The sequence below is a fragment of the Prionailurus bengalensis genome, chromosome B4 (genome assembly GCF_016509475.1).
Source record: "Prionailurus bengalensis isolate Pbe53 chromosome B4, Fcat_Pben_1.1_paternal_pri, whole genome shotgun sequence".
NCBI classification, from domain to species: Eukaryota; Metazoa; Chordata; class Mammalia; order Carnivora; family Felidae; genus Prionailurus; species Prionailurus bengalensis.
Window position 1 is genome coordinate 49,107,444 of NC_057358.1, and position 23,619 is coordinate 49,131,062.

The window sequence follows — 23,619 nt, forward strand, 5'->3', positions numbered from 1 at the left end:
TACATTAATATACAAATAATAAAAATAAATTTAAATAATGCTTTCAATATAAAAGTAACAACTACAGTGCTTTTAAAGAATTTTTTGCTTGGTAAACCATTCAATATGTAAGCCATATTCCAACACAAGCTGTTGCCAAAGCGTAAAATACAAGTGGGAACAGTTTATATGTGTTTCCACAAAAGAAACAGAAGAAAGAAAGTATGAATTGATCCATTACTTTTAGGCTAGTCCATCCAAAAGCATTAGGAAGAAAAGCTTCTAAATGACCACCTGAATGGCTTATTCTAAGTAGTGAGAGCAATAAAATGATTTGGATAAGAAAGGCAAAAATTATTTATTCAATGTCATAAAATGAGAAAGTTTTATACCTTGCTTTGCTCAGAAAAACTTTAATACTGCAACGATAAATGATGCAATGTTAATGATCTGTCTTCCACAATCACTTTATTGACAAGATACAATTTTTAAAATGATCCCCTCCTTCTTTCCACCCAGAGAAGGATCTTGTCTTCCCTGAGCTCAACTACCAGACTGATCTTTCTAAAACACAGATGTGATTATGTCACACTCCTATTCACAAAGCTAGTGGTTCTCTGCAGCCTATACAATCTTCTCCAACTCCATAGCATGGCAGGGGGAGCCCTCATAGCCCACCTGTTCATTTCCATGTGCCTCATTTAACACCATTTTCTCCTCTCCCCCTTTTCCACAAGCACCTGCTACCCAAAGCTTATATGTCAGCTAAACCCATATTCATTCTCCATTCTCTTGACTTCCTGCTTCATGCCCTCATTTGTGTTTCTCTATTAGAAAAACCCCTTCCCAATTATGTATTCATGGAAATCCTACTCATCCTACTGAGAGGCAGCATAGCAAAATAATTATGGACATCAACTCCAAAGCCAGACTGCCTGAATACAAATGGCAGATCTGCCACTTAAGAGTTATATGGCTTTGAGCAAATTACTTAACCACTCTATGCCTCAGTTTCCTTATCTGTAAAATAGTGACAACAATAGTACTTACGTAAAGTTCATGGAAGACTGCTTAGCAAACCCTATATGTATGGTGTGTACATATATATTACACAATATGTGACTATTATTATATATTGATTTAAATGCCAGCCCTTCTCTGAAAGCTAACTACCCTCCTCTTTAAATCCTCCTCCTGATGGTTCCACCTTGCCAAACAACAGCAGTTTATGTGTCACTCCTGGTACTTAACATGCCTTATATTGCGCATACTTTATATCTTTTCCACTAGACTAGCTTTTGAAGGGTTTAGGCTTTTTCTCTGTAATGCCTGGTCCTTCATAAGTAGAAGGCTAAAAGTATGTCTCATTAGATTCATGTAATAACAAAGAACAATACTTAAAGTATTATAGGTATTAAACTCATACACTTACCTGGCTTTCATCCAAGTTTCTCCCAGTGACACCCAAAGCTGCCTTTCATCAGCGTTGACAGTATAATTTAAGAAATCAATTGTGTCCTTAGTCAACAGGGGGCTGAGTACTGAACTGGCTAGTTCAGGACCTCCTGTTGCCTGCACCACCTAAAACGACAATAAATCATTTTTTAGCACTAAGATGATGATCACTTAAAATCTATGCCCCAAACAAGCACTGTTTTCATATACTCAAATTTTGACGTTGTGCAGCGTACTACTGAATGAAAAACAGTTTGTTAAGTCAACTTGCCCAGGCTAATAGTGCCTAATAATCTAGAATGAAAAGTTAATAGTTTAACGACTTTCACAGGATCTGTCTATTGGCTGCACAGGACTGTATTTTCCCTGGAAAATACTAATGGCTATCCAGAGAATTCTAAGGTTTAACTATCTGCTTTTTGCTTTAAAAAAAAAAAAGTACATGTATCTTTCCTGGCAAATCTATTACGCCCAACTTGAAAAATACGGTTCTATAAAGGAATACTCTAGAGAGAAATAAGTCTCACGTTAACAGCCTATGGTTGTGCCTATAAAGACATACAAAAATAAAAGGATCCGGAGAGAAAAGTGAGAGAAGAATGAGAACTGGTACTCTGAATCTATGACAGCTTTTCCCAGAATCTAATTCTAGGAAACTGTCCTGATTTAAAATGGATAATTTAATGACTAGCAGAAACAAATAAACAGGTGCAACTCTCTGATAAACAAAATGATGATAAGTGTATGTCTGGAAACTGCTCCAAATTGACTTCTCAGAGGCTATTTCCTGGCTAAAGAATGGTAGTTATCTCCTAGAGCAGAAACCAGAGCCCTTTTATAAAAATTTCACTTTCCCAGAGATATGGCACAAGTAAAAAGGGATTTTTTTTGAATGGCTTCAGACCAAGAGTCAGTTTCTCCCCAGTCATCCAAGTGCCCTGAGCATGCCATGCTATCGTATACCTCTGTGTATCTGCACATGTTTCTTCCCAGTTCCCCATGAGGCCCTTCGTTCATCACTCAGAACTCTACTCCAGTACCACCTCTTCCAGGAAGCCCTTCTTAACCCACAGCATAGCTCTGAGGCACCTCACTGTCCCCAAAACAATTTATATGTATTAGCAACATATTACATTTTAACTTATGGCTTATTCTTCACTTTTCCCTCCCGTGAGGACTAGGACCAAGTGAACTGCAGAAAACACAGTGTTGGAGGGATGAATGAGAATCAGTGAAAGACCAAAGATAAGGAGGGACATTGGCTCTTACTTGAGAACAAAACCCACCCTGACTGTTTGGCATGTAATTTTCTTACTTCCAAGCCCTATAAGCACTTCTAGTAAATGTGTAGGGATGATTAAGAAGGAAAAGTTAAGGAGTAAAATCTAAGAGTAAAGGAATTTTTAAATCTTTGGTTTCACAGAGGGAGGAGGGAATGAAACAAAAGAAATGTAAATAAAAAGCTGCAAGACATAGTTCCCTCTGGAGAAAGGATGTCAGGCAGGTTTGCATGTATGTGTGCTGTAGGTAAGCTTGTGTGCAGATGCTGGGGGCAGGCAGCAGGTTTTTCAAGGTTTAAAGCCATTCAATTTTGTGTGGCTGGAAGTAGGCTCTTTATGAACGTTCCTTCCCAAGTTTCTTATCCAAGTAATACATCTGGATCTCTGTAGGCAGAACATTAAAAGAGCAACAGACATATTTTGATCAGAGACACCATTAATAAGGAGCCATTTTTGATGAAAAACAAAGATAAAATACATCGTATTTTCAGATACATAGCCTGATCGCAAAGGCTAATTTCTACATGTTAGGGAAACCAGTCCTATTATCTTATAGTTCTCTATGTAATGACTACGCAGTTACTTACAATGTGTGAAAGAGTTTGAAAGAATGAGAAGGTGGCAAAAAACTGCTCTATAACCAACACTTCCTAATACGCAAACTAAGACAGTATCAAATGTGTTAAAGAATAAGGAATATAGGGGCACCTGGGTGGCTCAGTAGGTTAAGCATTCGATTCTTGATTTTGGCTCAGATCATGACCTCGCAGTTTGTGAGTTTGAGCCTGGTGTCAGGATCTGCACTAATAGTGCCTGGGATTCTCTGTGTCCCTCTCTCTCTGCCCCTCCCCAACTCATACAAGTGTGCATGCACCCCCCCCACACACACACACTCTCTGTCTCTCAAAAATAAATAAATATTTTTAAAAAGGAGTGAGGAATATAAATTTTGTTAATGAGCTAGTCTGGGCTTCTTTGCATGTGAATGGCCTTGATCTAATTTTTAAAAGAGCTTATATAGCAAGAATTATTCAATAATAACTAGACAAGTAGAAATTTGATGTTCTATATATAGCAACAACATATGGGAGCATTCATAAATTATTAATGTAGCCTTGGACTCTCATCTTCTAATCTTTTATTGCCCAGTTCTGACATTTATGCTGATAATGTTACTTTCCTATGTTTGTAAAGCAATATTCATTTCATATGCTACTTCAGGTCTTGTCTAGTTGCCCTTGAGGAAAGGAGAAGATTTATTATTCCTTTTTGTAACTTGGATTTTGTTTTTCTCATTTTTTTTCTGATAATCAAGTAAAAGCTATGAAAAATGCATTTGAATTTGCTCCATTTTTGATAAATATTAAAGAACTCAAACCATAATGTCCATATGCCCTAAACCAAAATTAAGCTTATTGGCTTCATATAGTTCTTACTCTTTAAAAAACAGCCATAGAAATAATAACACCAAATAATCACACACTACTAACAATTATCATTACTGCTATTGTCATTCTGTTCTCTATTGTCTGCCCTTCTGACAGGGAAAGCCATTCACAACCACTCTACCTGTGCTTGCCTTAGCCCAGAAAACAGGAAACTTTGTCCTCCTGGAAGTATTTAAAACAGATTCTGCCTTCTTCTTACTCCTTGCTCACTTGTCCTCCCACAAAATGGGAATGACCTAGCTAATTGGTGGAATTGTAGAAAAGAGTGATTTGTAGCCCAGTCTCTTTTCATATCTGTCTGTATGTGGGGCCAACAATTGTTCTGCCTGCTTTCTGTCGCCATGCTTTTCCTAAGCCCCAGCACTTTTTTTGTGTACTCTTAAATATTCCAGTGAATTCTCCTAGCTGTCCTGTAGGACAAGACGGTTCTACATAAAGTCAGCTTGGAACAATTGCTATTACAATATTTGCAAGTATAAGAAATATAAAATAGGAAGGGAAGTATACTATCATACCATATAAGGAAAGAACATACCTGGATACTGAAAATTCAGAAAATGAAGATGTGTATCTTGGATCCTGGCCTATGACACAAGGGTATATAACCTTTTGCTGGATAAGCTCATAGGAAAGTCCAACTCCTCTACAAAGGGAATTGTTTCCAACACATCCTTCTTTTTAGCTTCAAAAATTATACCTTATGTGAGGGGGGTGGCCTGGGTGGCTCAGTCGGTTAAGCTTCTGACTTCAGCTCAGGTCATGATCTCATGGTCTGTGAGTTCAGGCCCCGTGTCAGGCTCTGTGCTAACAGCTCAGAGCCTGGAGCCTGCTTCGGATTCTGTGTCTCCCTCTTTCTCTACCCCTCCTCCACTCTCACTCTGTCTCTCTCTCTCTCAAAAATAAATAAACATTAACAAAAATTTTTTTAATTATGCCTTATATAAAAATATACCTGTATGAGAAGGGAGTTTTCTGGGGAGAAAAAAATTGTACTACCTACCTGTCACTCTACCTGACATATAGTGGGCAATGCAAGGACTACTAATTGTTCCCTAGTGTCCACTCTCTTCTTCCATCTAGAAAGAGAAGCCCCTACATTTTAGATGAACCAACACAGATGGAGACTATATTACTCTGGTGTTCGGTGTGGCTATATGAGAACATTCAGGCCAACTGGACAAAGGCAGAAATTATCTGTTTAATTTCAGAGTCACTTCCTTAAAGACAAATCATCTTTCTTTGCCTTTGTACAGCTGTAACAAGAACGTGGAGGTAAAATCAGCTTCCACCACACAGATATCTGACACGGTTGTTCAATTCTTCCTCTTGGAAACATTTTCTTCATTTGGCTTCCAGAACACCGTCATATTCTTATTTTTCTTTTCCCTACTTAACTGCTTTTTCTCAAATCTTTGTTGGCTCTTTCCATTCTCCTCACACTGAAACTGCACAGGGATCCACCAGTCCTTACTCCTCTTCTTTATTTGTAACTACTACCTTGGTAGTAGTCTCTGTCTTACCTATTGTTTTCTACATCTTGGTTAATAATTAGGCCATCTCTTCACTCATAGGCCAAACTTTGGAGATACGCTTGGCTGTTGCACAGCATGTCCTATCTACCAGAAAGTGTTGCTTCTATGGTTTACACCCAGAATCAGGCTTCTTACGATCTCTAATGCTACTTGATCCAAACACCGTCATCTCCAATCTGGATTATTCTAATAACCATTCCAGTCTCTTCTTCCGCCAGATCTCCAAGTATTACAGCCAGAAGAATCCTTTTGGCGAAAACCTTCCAAAGTGTACAAGATTTCACAATCACCTACAAGGACCAACAAAATATGACCTTCTGTTTCTTTGCTAACCTCATTTCCAATTAAGATCTCCCTCATTCTATGTCAGTCACAATACTTATTTATTCCAAGAGCATAATTTGCAATTACCACCCCAGAGCATTTACAATAGCTGCTCTCTACCTGGAATTCTCTTCTTTCAGAAATCCACATGACTCATTCCTCACTTCATTTGCTCAAATGACACCTTCTCACCTTAACCAACCCTATTCAGAAAGGGTATTACTCCAGCTCACACACTCACGTGCGCACTTGCATGAGCACGCACCTGAAATGCTCCCTGTTCTCTGTCCCTACTGCATTTTTTCAAGTAACACTTATTTTTAGCAAAATGCATTATTTATGCATGTATTTAGATTAACAGTTGCCCCTCCATACTACAATATACGTTCCAAGAGGGTAAAAATTTATGTCTGTTTTGTTCCTGATAAGCTACGAATAATACGAAGCACACAGCAGGCTCTCAATATTTGTGAATACATAAATACATGAGCAAAACCTTCCATCCAGTACCAGCGCCTCCTCATGTCTAGCCTATTTTGGGAGAAAGAGAAAAGCTTTTATATTATTATAGCCATTTCTATTTCTATTATATACTAGTATACATTGCAACACCAGCATCCGATAAATCTTTCTTTTCATTTCCCTAGCGCTGTCACAGACATCAGTTTCCTCAACTGTAAAATAAGGTGTTTGAACTAGATGATTTCTAAGGTTCTTTCAAACTCTCAAATTGCACATTCTTGATATGTGCACAGATGCCAAGGGAAATAGTATCCATGCAAGGTGATGAAGAAAAACTGTCTAGGTAACTCCAGCCAGGCACATGGGGTTGAAAAACGTACTAAGAGTAATTCCTTTCTTATATTAACAAAGCCTTACCATATTTAATGGAGTAAATAAAAAATGAACCAAATCTGCAGCACTCGGATTCTGGATATGAGACTTCAGTTTGGCCTGTAGCATTAAGAAACCAGACAAACAGATTACTATGATGTAATCAAGCAAAAAAACAGACACTCATGAAGGTCCAACACAGACTCAGAGGAAGAGTTCTTTACTACTACTTTCACTTTTAGTGTATTAATCAGCCTAGGTAAGTCAGATTAGGGGAATTTAGTTTTTAAAAAGTTAGGAATCATTCCTTTTTGATAATTCGCTTAGATACATAGGTTTTACTAGCTATTGTCCTAATTAAAGAAAAATCAAGACACACATACCAAAAAACCCACAGGAAAAAGCTTATCTCTTAATTTAATCAATAACATCCTGGCTAGGCTTTGATTTCTTTCATTTGTTTCTTTTAGTTATATATAAATAAATTTCACCTACCAGAAGGTTAAATCCATGTTTAAACTTTTGTAAACAGTCAATAAATTCATCAGGAGGAGGAGGTTTTGCCCGCAGAGTTAAAACGCCCTCTGAAAGAAATAAATGGAAAGAGGGACAGATGAAAGCAAAGTTCTAAGAAAATACATTAAATGAAAAAGTAGAACACATTTGCGCCTATAAAATTTGATGATCATACCAGATACCACGCTGTGTAGCTACTCTACCACATGTCATAGACTAACTGCAACAAACTAAGATGGTCTGACATTTGAAACAGATTCTTCTATCCTTAGGCACTACCAATTACTCATCAATTCCATAAACGTATACTGTAGCCTTTTTATGTCCCAGTTACTGTGCTTATCATTGCAAAGACTATAAAAATGTATAAGTTATGGGGCCTCCAGGGGGCTCAGTGGTTAAGCATCTGACTCTTGATTTTGGTTCCGGTCGATTTCACAGTCATGAGACTGAGCCCCTCCCTCATCAGGCTCTGTACTGAGCATGGAGCCTGGTTAGGATTCTCTCTCTCCCTCAGCCCCTCTCCCCACTGCTCTCTCTCAAAATAAATAAATAAACTTTTTTTTTTAAATGTGTAAGTTATAGGCCCCACTCTGTAGGGCCTTAAAATCTAATGGAAGACATGAATCAGATAAGTAACAAAGATACACCAATGAAGTACTATAGAAAGAGACTACACCTGGTTGGGAGTTGGGAGGATGTACACCTAAAAGATGTTTCACAGGGAAAGTAGCCTTTAAGATGAGATTTGGAAAGTCTGTTACATGGCAATTTGGTAAGAAAATGTCTTGGTTGGATAAACACAGCATAAGTAAAAAACATGAAAAAAGGAAATCGTATGTACATGAAACAACAAACTAAAACAAAGAAACACGAGGATAGAAAAGTAGATCAAGGTTAGATTGTGGGTGACCTTGACTGCCAAGGGGAGGAGTAGACTTAACTCAACAGAACATGGAATTAACATGCTTTTCAGAAGAACAAAGTGACCGCCTTAGAGCTTTAAGACAACTGTCCTCCCAGAATAAAAAACTGGAGGCTTGAAGACTACTTAGAGAGCTGGGTAAAAATGATCACAGTTTGAAGCAGACACTAGTTATGCAAATGAAAATGAAAACAACTGGATATAAAACACAGTGAAGGAGCATGTGGGTTGCTCAACCGGTTAGGCATCGACTCTTGATTTTGGCTCAGGTCATGATCTCATGGTTTGTGAGATCGAGACGCATGTCAGGCTCGCCGTTGAGCATGGAGCCTGCTTAGGATTCTCTCTCTGTCCCTCTGCCCCTCTCCCCTGTTCACACACTCTCTCTCCCAAAAAGAAAAAAAACAAAAACAAAGGAACAAAAAAAAACCCCAACACATTGAAAAAATAATATTGATGTTGGCTGTAAGCTAGAGAATGAAATCATACAAGAATCTGTGGTCTAGAATCTGGGTGACCAAAAGGATAGAACACCCTTCATAAAGAATACAGCAGGAATAAGAGGTGTGAGACATAAGGAAGCAATAATACTTAATCTCAGAATATAAGGAAGTGACGTATATATCCAGATATACACATCTGGAAGACAAGTCTACAGGTCACATGCTTATGATATAGACATGAGCTAGAGAAAGACTGGAAAGTCATGTGTCATGAAAGGGATATTTATTTACTATTCTTTTATGTATTTCATTATGTTCTACAATTGCAAGCTTATATATTTTGAAGCCATTTTAAATAGCTAACTACAGCATACTCAAAAACTGCTTGTATGTGACCTGAACATATTGTTTGGGAGTTCTGTGATTAAAAAAAAAAAATCAAATCCACTGACATTTGCAACTATGTTAATGAGAAAAATCAATCCTTCTAACAAAATAATGAGGTTCTATATTTACAATAAAATACATCCAATTATGGGAAGAAAAGAGCTATGACTTTAGCAGACATTAATTTTGCAGTCACTAATTAAAACTATAAACAGATGGTCACCAGCTGCATCTCAGAGTCTCTGTGATTTAGGTGAAGTATCCTAGACTCTTTCCTTACCATAGCCAACTTTGAACCAAAATGGACTTTTCCCTGGGCTCATCTTAGTCTCTGCCTAACTTCCAGGTGCTATCCCAAAATAAAAAAAGGGATCTTGGCCCACTGTCAATGGAGTTTTGCTGAGCAGTTCACAAGGGCAGAAACTCTGCCTAGCACTGGAGTTCTCAAAGGTCTTTAGAAGATTAAGAAAATCCAACTTACCTCCTGGCCCCTTCTTTTTACCTTTCTTAGTCTTCTTCCTTTTAGAAAGCTCAGAAAATGCTTCAGCTGCTTTTTGGAGTTTTGTGATAAAAAATTCAATATCATCCAAAATGTGGTTTAATATTTGCTGGAATTAGAAATTACAGAATGAAATGTAAAACAAAATAAGACAATTTTTTGCCTTGACTTTATACTGTCAGTAAAGGAAAATTAGAAAAAAAAAATACCTCCCACGTGCAAATTTTAAGTTTAGCACTAATTCCAAGAAATGAATTAAACTGAATATATCTATACCTGTGGCTGAAGTCTGACATTCACATTTTTCTTTAGTTTAATTTTGTTCTATTTTCAATACCATCAAGAAAACATTCACAGTATCTATTCAGATTATTAATTATTTTCAACTACTCTAATTTTCTCATAGTGTTTCTTCCACATAAAATTAGGGTAAAAATTTCTAAGAAATATCTTGTTAGAAGAGCACTAACCATTTTTGTTTTTTTTTAACAAATGTCCCAATAAAGTACCGACAGTATTATTTCATGGAAAAAGGTATACAGAATGTTGTATAACCTAATAAACACATAGATAACCTAGAATAGTCATTAATAAGAGTTTCTACATGGTTAAATAGAATCAATGATGAATTATGCTTTCAGGGATTATTGGATGAATTTTGATTATACTACAGTCTTAGCTGACTTTCTCTACTTTGTGTGAAACCTGACATTCTTCTAATTTAAAAGACTAGAAATCGGGATTAAATAAACTTCTAAGTGTAATAAATAATGGTGTGATATAAAAATGAAGTTCCAAACTTCAAATTCCTCTAAGTATTTGTTTACAAATAAGCTAGGAATGTGTGTATAGTATAAAAATAATTATATTACGACCATATGTTGTTATTACATCACAGGACATTCTCACTGTATAAGTAAATTACTATGGACTAATAAAAATAAATACAGCCCTATCCTTTATAAAGAGTTAAAATTTACATTTTATTTTTTAGGAATTATAACATTTTTTAATAAATGTCATGAAGATATATTTAAAATATATTTCAATTATGAATTACAAACTATGAAAAAGCTAAAATCCCTCAAATCTGATAATTCAGTTTAAATTCCTTTGTAAACTAGTTAATATGCTAGTTCTTCTATCAGAGCCCTATTCTACTAAATATTGGCATAAAGGCAAAAAACAGTTAAGATAAATAATTCAAAGGGCATAACCACCAATGGAAAGAGAAAATATACTTTCCACAGAACACCTTTATTTAAATCAACTTCATTTTCCCTGTTGATATTTTCTCCCCTTTAAAAAACAAAACAAAACAAAACAAAACAAAACAAAACAAAACAAAACAAAACAAAACAAAACAAAAAGTCAATGATCTAAAGATGAATGGTAGACCTACCACATCTCTGTCAATTCGGGCCGCCATCATCTCAGGCGTTTCTTCCTGCTCATGATACTGCCTTGGCTTCTCAACTAAAGAAAGGAAACCATTAAGTCTTTCCACCTGTTGCCTGAGCAGTATCAATATAGGTAATGGAACATGAAAAGAGTACCATTTACAAAAGAGAACACCTTCTTTAGATACAGAATCAAAATTGCTCGTCATCTATGAATGACATGCACTCTTGCTACCACTAAAAAAGAAGGACTTGGGCAGAGCTTTCAACTTTCACAATGCTGATTCACCCTGTAACTTCCCCGTTGTTCTCCCTTCTTCCTGACAGCTGCCTGTGGAACCAATCCTAACTTGTCATCCTATAATCCCTACAGAAGAAAACAAGTACCAACTCACATTTAAGCACCTACCCCTCAAAAACTGGCCAACTATTTCTAACGTAACAAACCTCCCAATTCTTACACATTCCAACACTTTGATTATAATAAAGCTTTGGGGGTTCTGACAGTAAAGTCCTTTTTAAAATTCTGACAGTAGGGGCACCTGGGTGGCTCAGTCAGCCAAGCTTCTGACTGCAGCTCAGGTCATGATCTCACCATTCCTGAGTTCAAGCCCCACATCAGGATCTGTGCCGACAGCTCAGAGCCTGCAGCCTGTTACAGATTCTGTGTCTCCCTCTCTGTCTCTACCCCTCCTCCACTTGTGCTCTCTCTCTCTCTCTCTCTCTCTCTCAAAAACAAACATTTAAAAAATTTTTTTAAATAAAAAAATTCTGACAGTAAAGTGCTTTTTATTTATTTAAAAAAAATTTTTTTAACGTTTATTTATTTTTGAGACAGAGAGAAACAGAGCATGAACAGGGGAGGGGCAGAGACAGAGGGAGACACAGAATCTTAAACAGGCTCCAGGCTCTGAGCTGTCAGCACAGAGCCCGATGCGGGGCCTGAACTCACGGACCGTGAGATCATGACCTGAGCCGATGTCGGACGCTTAACCAACCAAGCCACCCAGGCGCCCCAGTAAAGTGCTTTTTAAAATGTCATTAAGCTTAAAACATGCAATGTTGGGCTCACTGACTTACACTTTAAAAGTATAAATGCCCTACAGGATTTGTAAATTAAATAATAGATATCTTAAGAGAACTCAAGATATTAAGTTAGCTCATTGAGCTAAAGCATGATGTTAATTGTAAGGTCATTATCATGATCTCCTTCCTGGTTAACACTACTACTAAACACAGATACTTCTACAAACATTTCACAGTATATGGAATAAAAAAACCCAAAAACTGTACAGATGAAACAGGAAAAATGTACCATCAATAATGGAAATGCAACTCATAATACATCATGACTCATGATATTCAATACAGAAAACTATAAAAAAATACTCAAAATTCTGTATCGCTATGCCTTTTTATGCCTAACTTTTCCCCAAAAAAGGAATAGGTACCCCCCACACACACACAAAAGAAGAAATTACAGAGTCTTATGAAACTTAATTAGTGGCTGTAAAGTACTTTAAGATAATTAAAATTTACATTCATGAAATCTTGCCAGTTAAATGCTGTTTTGCATGGGTTAGCTACTTCCTTGGGTATTGTATACTATAGAAAGCAGCAAGTTGACCTTGAAATATAGCTAGTAGGAACTCCAGATAGGTCCCAAAATGTCACTTGGCAGGTGAGATAAGGGAGAGGTGCAATATCTTGCAGACTTTTTCATCACCTAGGACCCCTTCTGCCACTATTCTACAGAGACCACTTTTAGAAGCCATGGGTAAGGCTATGTCAAGGATTCAAAGGAGATTTTAGCCTGAGTCAGCCAGAACTTGCAGAGGGACCAAAAGATACTTCTTGCGGGGGGGTCACGGAAGCAGGGGGGCGTGCAGTGGATTTCCAACTAAAAACTGGCCTGGATCCAGACAGAACCTCACATGCGTAAGTGTTATGTTCTATTTGGTCTAGTAGAAAATTAGAAGTTCTGAAAACCGTTTCTTACTCTAATTTAAATAGATGAGAATGCACAGCATATTTTAGACAAAACCTAATGAGAGCCCACAAACACCCCAGGAACAAATTTTCTCATTTCTGTAAATTATATTAGTTTTACAGATGTTTTTACAATTTTATTCAGAATATTTGTAAACTTAAGATGTCTTATCCTTCCTCAACTTCAAGGAAGACCATTTTGATCTCTCTCAAAACCTACATTTCTTCTGCCAAACAGCAGCAACAACAAAAGTACCATAAGAACAAAAAGTAAAAAACACTATAAACTCCTACCAGTTTTTTTAAACACAAAATTTTACAAAAAAAAAAGCATCAACAGAAATTTACCTTATAAATTTCTAAAATCAGAAATTGTTATAAAAGTTAAAGTAAGTAATTCTGCTACTTCACTTTTGATAAATGGATGTTTCAAAGATTTCTTTCTTTCATCTGTTTGGTAGCTGGGCTTATGTGTAAATCTCTAAAAATAACTTCAAGGATACCAAAAAACAAAACAAAGCAAAACAAAACACTAAATAAAATGGAAAGCATTTCAGAAATAAAATGAACTCCATTTGGCAAAAGTGAGACCAACCACACATTATGTGTACTACACTGCAAGAGATACTGTTAGAGGCGTTACTTGCTTTCAGATTCACAGCAACCCATGAATTATTATCCCCATTTTACAAGTGAGATTGAAGCACAGAGAGATACTGTCCAAGGTCACACAGTAGATCCTGGTCTTATTCCAGAGTCTAACTTGCAACTCATCAGATTCAAAATAAAGCCCAGTGTCACTCATTTTGGCCACCAAGTTCTATTGTTTACCTACCCTGCTAGATATCCTGTATGAATAATGCTTTATTAGATAAAGGATAAGTGATTTAAGAAGTCTATTGAACTGTGAGGCAAAAGAGTGAAGCTTCATCAAATTCAAACTTGCTGGATCACAATTATTAACCCTTATAATGAAGACACTGGACCTAACAACATATCATAAGGCATTATCGGTCATAACAATCTCATATTTGGCAAGAAACATTCTGACATGTAAAATGTTACACTATGTTCTATGCTGTGATTTGTCTTTTAAAAAGAATACCAAGGTAAAATGATGGTGCCCACAAGGGTCCCTTTGACAAACTTAGCCAGATGGAGAATGCCTTTTACTCTTGTCCTAATACTACCCTGATATCCTTTTCATGAAAGCACAACACTTTTTCCAAATAGGAAAGATAATAATAATGGAAAGAATTCTGAAGTATAGTCTTTAAAAACAAACAAACTGGTAGACTCTTGTTTGGTATATATCATGTTACCATCTTTTTGTTAGCTGAGTCAAACTTCCCATCTTTGATTGCATTTAAAAAAAAAAAAAAAAAGGGACCATAATCCTAACACCATATTTATTTAAATGACTGGCCTGAACTCTCGTATACAATAGTCTTAAAGTGTCCAAGGCTTAAATTTCTTTTCTAAGTTTTGTTTCAATTAAAAAAGCTAACCTCAGGCTTTAGCTCAGAAATCAGCATCAGAATTTGAAAGCAAGAACTATGTCACAACCCATAATAAATGTTCAAGAAGTAGCAGTTCCTAGAAACACTCACAGTCCCCCTGGTCAGCTGCCCACGCAGACCAGGCTGCCACCCGACTTCTAACATCCACCTGGGTAACAGTCCCAGGGGGCACTGGGGCAGGAGCTCTTGGTGGAGGCGGTATACCAGGGTCTGCTTTTGAAATCATCCTAAAAAAGACAAAAAAAAAAAAAAAGAATTTTTTACCATCTTACTTTCTATCAATTCTCTCAGTTTATGGTATTAGTTCTTCAACCTTATTAGTTCTTCAACCTTCTACCTCTACCTTGTTCAAGAGGTAGAACAATAAGGGTTTCCTAACCATTTCATATTATATATATTTACAAATGTACATCAAATACAAAAACATAGGAACATTTTAATTCACTGATCACTAGGTTTAATTTTTTTTTCCTGTGTCTCCTGTGATTTGGAAAGGCTGTGAACTAACTATATTCCTCACATCTATTTGTACTCCCTTAGGCTGACCTTCCCTTAAATTGTCACTCATCAGTCCTGACTCTCTTGGACAACACACGTGAGAGAGAAGCCTTCTCAGAGAAAGACCAGAAACATGGAGGGAAAATGTGCACACATAAACCCATAAACTGACAAACTCAGAAGAGCAAATGAGTTGAAATCACAGGTTGTAATCTCTAAAATATACCTTCACTGAAGGCAATCTTTCTAAATCTTTAGAGCAAAAAACAAAACAAAAAACCACAAATGAAAAAACTTTTCTAACAAACAAAACAATTCTACCCCTCAATCCCTTTTAATGATTTTACCTCAGGGCTTCGGGCCGCCTCTTCTGTTTCCCTCCTTTACTGTCACTGATTGCACTTTCAATGTCTTCACTAATGAGGTTTGCCTGCAATGAAAGACAGGAGGTCATAGATTTTTCTTGTCTTGATATGTAGGTTCAAACAACAACAAAAAAAGGGATTATGTTTCCTGTCTGAATCAGTAAGTGTCCTGACACAAAAGAAGTGTTTTCTTTTTTTTAAACGTGCTTTCCAAACATGACTCTTGTGGTTTTTTGATGGTGAACTTTATAATGGCCAAATTTATTTATTTATTTTGTTTATTTATTTTGAGAGAGAATGCAAGTGGGGGAGGGGCAGAGAGAAAGGGAGAGAGAGAATCCCAAGTAGGCTCCACTCTGTCAGCGCAGAGCTCGACACAGGGCTCAACCCCACGAACTGTGAGATTATGACCTGAGCCAAAATCAAGGGTCGGACGCTTAACCAACTGAGCCACCCCGGCGCCCCAAAGACAAAATTTAAAACGGGAAGAAATTTTTAAAGATTATCTAGTCCAGATTCCATTAGTTTAGACACAAGTTATCCTCGCATAAAGGCAAAGAGGAGAGGGATTTGCATGTGCTGGAAGTATAGGTATATGCAGAAAGTATAACTGGGGGAAAATCTCTGCCTAAGGAGAAATGAAGGAAATAGAAGTGAACGCGTGAGGAACAGAGCTCCTTTCCCATTCTCATCCTCAGGCTCCAGTGGGTGCCTATTAACCTACTGCAACATATCACTCAGACCCAGCAGATACTCTCAGTTTAGAACAAATACACTATAATCATGGAATGAACCCCCAACACTAGGTTGTATCCTTTTGTATCCTATTTTGTCATTTCAGATAAAAGTTAACTTTCTCCAAACAATTAACTTCTCTAATACTCTCCCAACAAGAATATCTGATTGGGTTTTCTTGAGAAACAAGGTAAGATTAGTAGCAAAGAATTTTATTTATGGCCAGTGATTATTACTGCATATTAGATTCTTGCTAGGATGTACTCATCTTCTATTTTTTATTCCTGCTGGTTCTCTGTAACTATGTATGTTTTTCTCAAATATGTATGTTGTATATCCTTTTACCATAAGCACAGATAATCACAAAATTTTAGAGCTGAAAGGAAATTTAAAGATTATCTAATATGTTCTCCTTGTTTTATAATTAGTGAAACTGAAGAATACTCATGATAGCTTGGCCAAGGTCACATTCCTAAATAATTGTGAGGGCTAATGCACCCTAGTTCAGTGTTACTGCCATAAGAATATCTTACTTTCAGGAAGATATAATAAACATCCTGTCAAAGGCTCTCTATTACGCAGGATGTTAAATAAAACTGAAGATGCCTTATGAGCAATTATACACCAACAAAATGGGCAATCTGGAAGAAATGGACAAATTCCTAGAAACATATACACTACCAAAATTGAAACACGAAGAAATAGAAAATTTGAACAGACCCATAACCAGTAAAGAAATCAAAATAGTAATCAAAAATCTCCCCCCAAAACAAGAGTCCAGGGCCAGATGGCCTTCCAGGGGAATTCTACCAAACATTTAAAGAAGAGTTAACACCTGTTTTCTTGAAGCTATTCCAAAAAAATAGAAATGGAAGGAAAACTTCCAAACACTTTCTATAAAGCCAGCATTACCTTAATTCCAAAACCAGACAAAGAGCCCACTAAAAAGGAAAACTATAGACCAATTTCCCTGATGAACATGGATGCAAAAATCCTCAACAAGATACCACCAACTGGATCCAGCAATACATTAAAAAATTATTCATCACAACCAAGTAAGATTTATACCTGGAATGCAGAGCTGGTTTAATATCTGCAAAACAACCAATGTGATACGTCACATCAATAAAAGAAAGGACAAGAACCACATGATCCTGTCAATAGATGCAGAGAAACCATCTGACAAAGTACAGCATCCTTTATTGATAAAAACCCTCAAGAAAGTAGGAACAGAAGGATCATACCTCAAGACAATAAAAGCCATATATGAAAGACCCACCACTAGTATCATCCTCAATGGAAAAAAACTGAGAGCTTTCCCCCTAAAGTCAGGAACAAGACAGGGATGTCCACTCTTGCCACTGTTATTCAACATACTATTGGAAGCCTTAGCCTCAGCAATCAGACAACACAAAGAAATAAAAGGCATCAAAATCGGCCAGGAGGAGGTCAAACTTTCACTCTTCACAGATGACATGATACTCTATATGGAAAACTCAAAAGATTCCACCAAAAAACTGCTAGAACTGACCTATGAATTCACCAAAGTTGCAGGATATAAAAATCAATGCACAGAAACCGGTTGCATTCCTACACACCAATAGTGAAGCAACAGAAAGAGAAATCAAGGAATTGATCCCATTTACAATTGCAGCAAAAACCATAAAATACCTAGGAATAAATCTAACCAAAGAGATGAAAAATTTAAACACTGAAAACTATAGAAAGCTTATGAAAGAAAGTGAACAAGACACCAAAAAATGGAAAAATATTCCATGCTCCTGGACAGTTAGAACAAATATTGTTAAAATGCCAATACTACCCAAAGCAATCTACATATTCAATGCAATACCCATCAAAATAACGCAAGCATTCTTCACAGAGCTAGAACAAACAATCCTAAAATGTGTATGGAACTAGAAAAGACCCAGAATAGCACCAAAGCATGAAGCATCACAATCCTGGACTTCAAGCTGTATTACAAAGCTGTAATCATCAAGACAGTATGGTACTGGCACAAAAGCAGACACTCAGATCAATGGAACAGAATAGAGAACACACAAATGGACCCACAAACGTATGGCCAACTAATCTTTGACAAAGCAGGAAAGAATATCCAAAGGAATAAAGCTGGTGTCTTCAGCAAATGGTGCTGGGAAAACTGAACAACGACATGCAGAAAAATGAACCTGGACCACTGTCTTACACCATACACAAAAATAAACTCAAAATGGATGAAAGACCTCAACGTAAGACAGGAAGCCATCAAAATCCTCAAAAAGAAAGCAGGCAAAAACCTCTTTGACCTCGGCTGCAACAACTTCTTACTCAACACGTCTCTGGAGGCAAGGGAAACAAAAGCAAAAATGAACTATTGGGACATCATCAAAATAAAAGGCTTCTGCACAGCTAAGGAAACAATCAGCAAAACTAAAAGGCAACTGACAGAATGGGAGATGTTTGCAAACAACAGATCAGAAAAAGGGTTAGTATCCAAAATCTATAAAGAACTTATCAAACTCAACACCCCAAAAAACAAAGAATTCAGTGAAGAAATGAACAAAATACATGAATAGACCCTTCTCCAAAGAAGACATCCAGATGGCCAACTGATACATGAAAAAATGCTCAACATCACTCATCATCAGGGAAATACAAATCAAAACTACAATGAGATACCACCTCACACCCGTCAGAATGGCCAACATTAACAACTCAGGCAACAACAGATGTTGGCGAGGATGTGGAGAAAGAGGATCTCTTTTGCACTGCTGGTGGGAATGCAAACAGGTGCAGCCACTCCGGAAAACAGTATGGAGGTTCCTCAAAAAATTAAAAATAGAACTACCCTATGACTCAGCATTGGCACTACTAGGTATTTATCGAAGGGATACAGGTATGCTGTTTTGAAAGGGCACAGGCACCCCAATATTTAAAGCAGCACTATTGACAATAGCCAAAATATGGAAAGAGCCCAAATGTCCATCGATAGATGAATGGATACAGAAGATGTGGTGTATATATATACAATGGAGTTATTACTCAGCCATCAAAAAGAATGAAATCTTGCCATTTGCAACTACATGGATGGAACTAGAGGGTATTATGCTAAGCGAAATTTGTCAGAGAAAGACATATCATATGACTTCACTCATATGAGGACTTTAAGATACAAAACAGATTAACATAAGGGAAGGGAAGCAAAAATAATATAAAAACAGGGAGGAGGACAAAATATAAGAGACTCTTAAATACAGAGAATAAACAGAGGGTTGCTGGAGGGGTTGTGGGAGGGGGAATGGGCTAAATGTGTAAGGGGCATTAAGGAATCTACTCCTGATATCATTGTTGCACTATATGCTAACTAACTTGGATGTAAATTTAAAAAATTAATAAATTATTGGAGCACCCAGGTGGTTTAGTTGGTTAAGTGACTTCAGCTCAGGTCATGATCTCACAGTCAGTGAGTTCAAGTCCCGCATCGGGCTCTGTGCTGACAGCTCAGAGCCTGGAGCCTGCTTCAGATTCTGTGTCTCCCTCTCTCTCTGCTCCTCCCCCACTCGTGCTCTGTCTCTCTCTGTCTCAAAAAGGTGAATAATTGTTAATTAATTAATAATTAATTAATTTAAAAAACTGAAGATGCCCAGGAACCCTGAATTTCCTACGAGGGGGGGACTATCATATTTCTTTTTGGGGAGGGGATATCATATTTCTAAGAAAAATTTTACTACAGAAGTGGGCAGAAGCATTGTTTAAAATCCTCTAATAAAGAAACTTGAAAAAAATAAAAAGAAACTTTATAACTCAAAAGTGATGTTGCAACATGACCCATATAAAAGAAACCACATCATACTTCATTGTGTTTATATTTTCAATGTCTCAAGGAAAAAATGGCCTCATGGAGAATATGGCACTAATGAGTAAAAACATATAGCTGCATAGTACTTGAGCTTTTAGTTACATAAAACAATAATTCAGTAAATGTTTCAGACTCCTCAATACTACCATCCCCTATCAGATAAAATAAGTCCTTTATCCTCAGAATTGAAATTCAGAAACTCTACTCAGCACAGTAACTATTAGTTTCAGGGTAAGTTTTAAAACACTGAGGCAAAAAAATAAAAAATAAAAAAATAAAAAATAAAAAATAAAACACTGAGGCAAACACCAGATTTAACATGTCTTTTAGCTTAGTCCTCTGTTTTCAAAATATTTTAATTTTATTTCATTATAATTTCATTTTTCCAGAGAAAATATACACTTTCATACTAATTTCATACTTAACAAATCTAACCTTGCACATTTTTTTTGTTTATTTATTTTGAGAGAGAGGGAGAGAGGGAAGGGCAGAGACAGAGGGAGAGAGAGAATCCCAAGCAGGCTCTGTGCTGTCAGTGCAGAGCCTGATGCAGGGCTTGAACTCACAAACAGTGAAATCGTGACCTGAGCTGAAATGAAGAATAGGAAACTTAACCAACGGAACCACCGAGGTGCCCCTAACCTTGCAAAATTCTTAATGCCCTTTATGACTTTCAAAAGGTACTATATAAAAGTTTGATGAACATCACATATGTAATCTACCTAATGCCACAGTTCAAGTAAGGTTTTTAGAAAGTCATCTAAACATAAATTAAAAAAAAAGAAAATTATAAAATATCCTGATGACAGTCTAATTTATCTATCATGTCAAAAAATACAGAAAAGATCAAGTGACACTTTATGCTAATCTCCCAGCACTTCTTTATAAGATAAAAATTACCTGTATGTTTTATAATATAAAATCAAAGTGATAAATCACTGCCTTGACAAAGCACCAATCAACTCAACCCAAAATGATTTCCCTTTTGGAGAAATAAACTCATGAAATAAAGATACCAAGGTTCATGATAATTTCTAATGTCCAACAAAGCACTGCAAGTTATAATCATTTGAAAATTACAGTGTACTTTGAAATACAAATCTTAAGGATATAGCATGTTTTTACAGGTAACTGTGCTTAACCACTTTCACATTACCACTTGGGGATTACATATCTTGAGCAATTATTCAAGACACATAATTAAAATTAACTTTATATCATGGGAAGTGTCTAAGTGTTTCATCGCAATAATCCATGTTTAGTGCAGAATAAAATAAGATGATATGATTACTTACTGTCCATGAAGTATGATTCTTGAAGAATCAATTTTTAATTATAAGTCCAAGTAACTCAATGAAGAATTTAATATATTATCTATGCCTGCTTTTTTTTAATAAGTAGAATGCATCTTCTTTCTTTCTTTCTTTCTTTCTCTCTCTCTCTCTCTCTCTCTCTCTTCTTTCTTTCTTTCTCTCTCTCTCTCTCTCTCTCTTTCTTTCTTTCTTTCTTTCTTTCTTTCTTTCTTTCTTTCTTTCTTTCTTTTTATACCACTCTATCTCCTCTTTATTTCCTGGAAGCCCTCAGGAACATACTAAGGTATTTGTTTTCCTTACAAAATCCTAAGAAACTAAAAATCCACCAGTCATATGACTGCAGTAGATAATCCAAAAGCTGTCAGAACATCTACTCAGAGGGGAAAAAAAATACACCATTCATTTACCTTAATCTCATCACATTGGAAAAGATGAAGATCTGGCTTGTTCTGAGTTGGCTCTTTGCACACCAGGGCAAGAACTGAATCATAGTTACAGGAATGCATCACAGCTTGGCAGTGCTGGATTGTGTTTAAAGGAAAATTCTCTAGTTCATTCTATAAACAAAGTAAAAACTTGTCTTAATTTTTATCGTATAAATATAATCGATTCCACAAAGACCTCTTGGCACTGTACACATCAGTTTTAAAGTGTGTAAATCATACTGACAGTGAATACAAGTAAACACCTAGGATGGAGAGGATGAGTAGATACAAGGTGACAGCAGAAAACAAGGTGGGGCCAGGTGAGTGGGAGAAAAAGCAACAAAAAGGAAATATTTAGCAGAGGAATGCAGTTATCTTCTTAATAAACAGAAGAAATGCTGAACTTAGTAATATTGACTTCCTTAGGTTATGGAGTGGAGATGATGCCTTTAAGAGAAAAAGAAGTAAACTGAGGCCTCTTTCCAAGATTATTCCCCATCTTACATGGTATTTTTTCCCCTCTGGCTATATAGTGTCAGAATTTTTTTTTTATTTGCACATTGAACAGTAATGCTCAGTCATACACAGAAGTCTATTTTCTGTGATCATAAATGTGGGGCTACAAATAATACATCATTTGTACATTTTTATTTCAATGAATCTCTCAGATGAAAAGATTAAAAATATCTATATTTATTTATTCCAGCCCAAAATATCAAACAGCTGGGACAAAAGGATCTCACTAAAAACATATATTCTTCAAAGTGATTAAGATGTTCGGTAGTATAAAAGTGAATACTCTTTAACCTATACATAGCCCACTAAATAAAATACTGATAGATTAAATAATTATTTCTTAAACAAATGAACTTTCTGTTCACAATCAGAATTCTGAATTTCATGAGATAAATTTAAAGTGTCTATTGTTAGACTAATGCCTTTATACAAATAGTAAGTGGGTCATGATGGGAGAAACAGTGATTTTTTTAAGCAAAGAAAATACAATATCCCCGATAAATATAAATTAATAAAAGTAAAAATAAAAAGCATCAACTTTTATTACAGGCGGCACATATATACATATATCACACCATAGATTCATTCTAAATTCTGATTCCCTGACATCCAGTGAAGGCAAAACAAGAAATACTGGCTCATCAGAATAAAATGCAATTTCTCAGAGTACCAGGGAAATAACAAATTTTCTTTCTTTGCAAAGGTTAATTAAATAATATCCCTTCCCTAGAATTACTTGAAACCACAAGGATCGGAGAGGCACTCAGTTGCTATTTTCTCACAGGGTACGATGGATGTGACTGGTGAAAGAAAGGGCAAATTGTACTCCAAGTCCCATCAGACAGAATACGCTAAAATGATTACAACAGTTGTATTCTTTACCTTCGCAACTCAAGTGCTTCTGAAATGATGGGGCTCAGAAGAGTGCTGTTTCAGGAGCTCCAGCATCTTACCCGCCAGCCTAGTGCGAAATAAAGGTGCCTGCTACATGGCTGGGGAGAAGTGAATACGTACACACAGACACACCTCGTCATCCCAGGTCACTCATTTCCTGGCATATGGTTTGGCCTAGCAAGTAATTGATAGATGTCATAAAGGCCCAGTGGGGGCCTTGCTTCAGTGCTCTGAACTGTTTTTGTCACTTCCTTCATCTCATCGTTTGTGGTTTAAATAAAACAATAGAACAGGCATCCCCGATCTTTAGTTTCAGGAACTGATTTTTTTGTGCATGATGTGTATGCAGTATTATATTTCTTCTTTCAAATCACTGACAAAATATTTTATTTTATCCAACTTTCATCCACTTTTATACAGTATGACCTGCTTGTAAATGTAAATACCTGTGGAACTTTCTTACAAGTAAAATAGTCCAAATTT

At 36.4% G+C, this 23,619-nt stretch overlaps 1 protein-coding gene across 5 annotated transcripts in view; it reads right to left on the reverse strand.

Annotated features, from left to right (window-relative positions):
- Positions 1 to 23,619, reverse strand: part of EPS8 (epidermal growth factor receptor pathway substrate 8) — a 192,956-nt gene that overhangs the window by 34,182 nt on the left and 135,155 nt on the right. For all 5 annotated transcript variants that reach the window (XM_043561938.1, XM_043561935.1, XM_043561939.1 and 2 more), the window contains 8 exons: positions 21,709 to 21,858; positions 15,377 to 15,459; positions 14,622 to 14,758; positions 11,025 to 11,098; positions 9,605 to 9,731; positions 7,348 to 7,436; positions 6,898 to 6,972; positions 1,412 to 1,560 (listed from right to left, as the gene is read on the reverse strand). In XM_043561938.1, the coding sequence (XP_043417873.1) occupies positions 1,412 to 1,560; positions 6,898 to 6,972; positions 7,348 to 7,436; positions 9,605 to 9,731; positions 11,025 to 11,098; positions 14,622 to 14,758; positions 15,377 to 15,459; positions 21,709 to 21,858 (884 nt within the window). The remainder of the gene's footprint in view (positions 1 to 1,411; positions 1,561 to 6,897; positions 6,973 to 7,347; positions 7,437 to 9,604; positions 9,732 to 11,024; positions 11,099 to 14,621; positions 14,759 to 15,376; positions 15,460 to 21,708; positions 21,859 to 23,619) is intronic.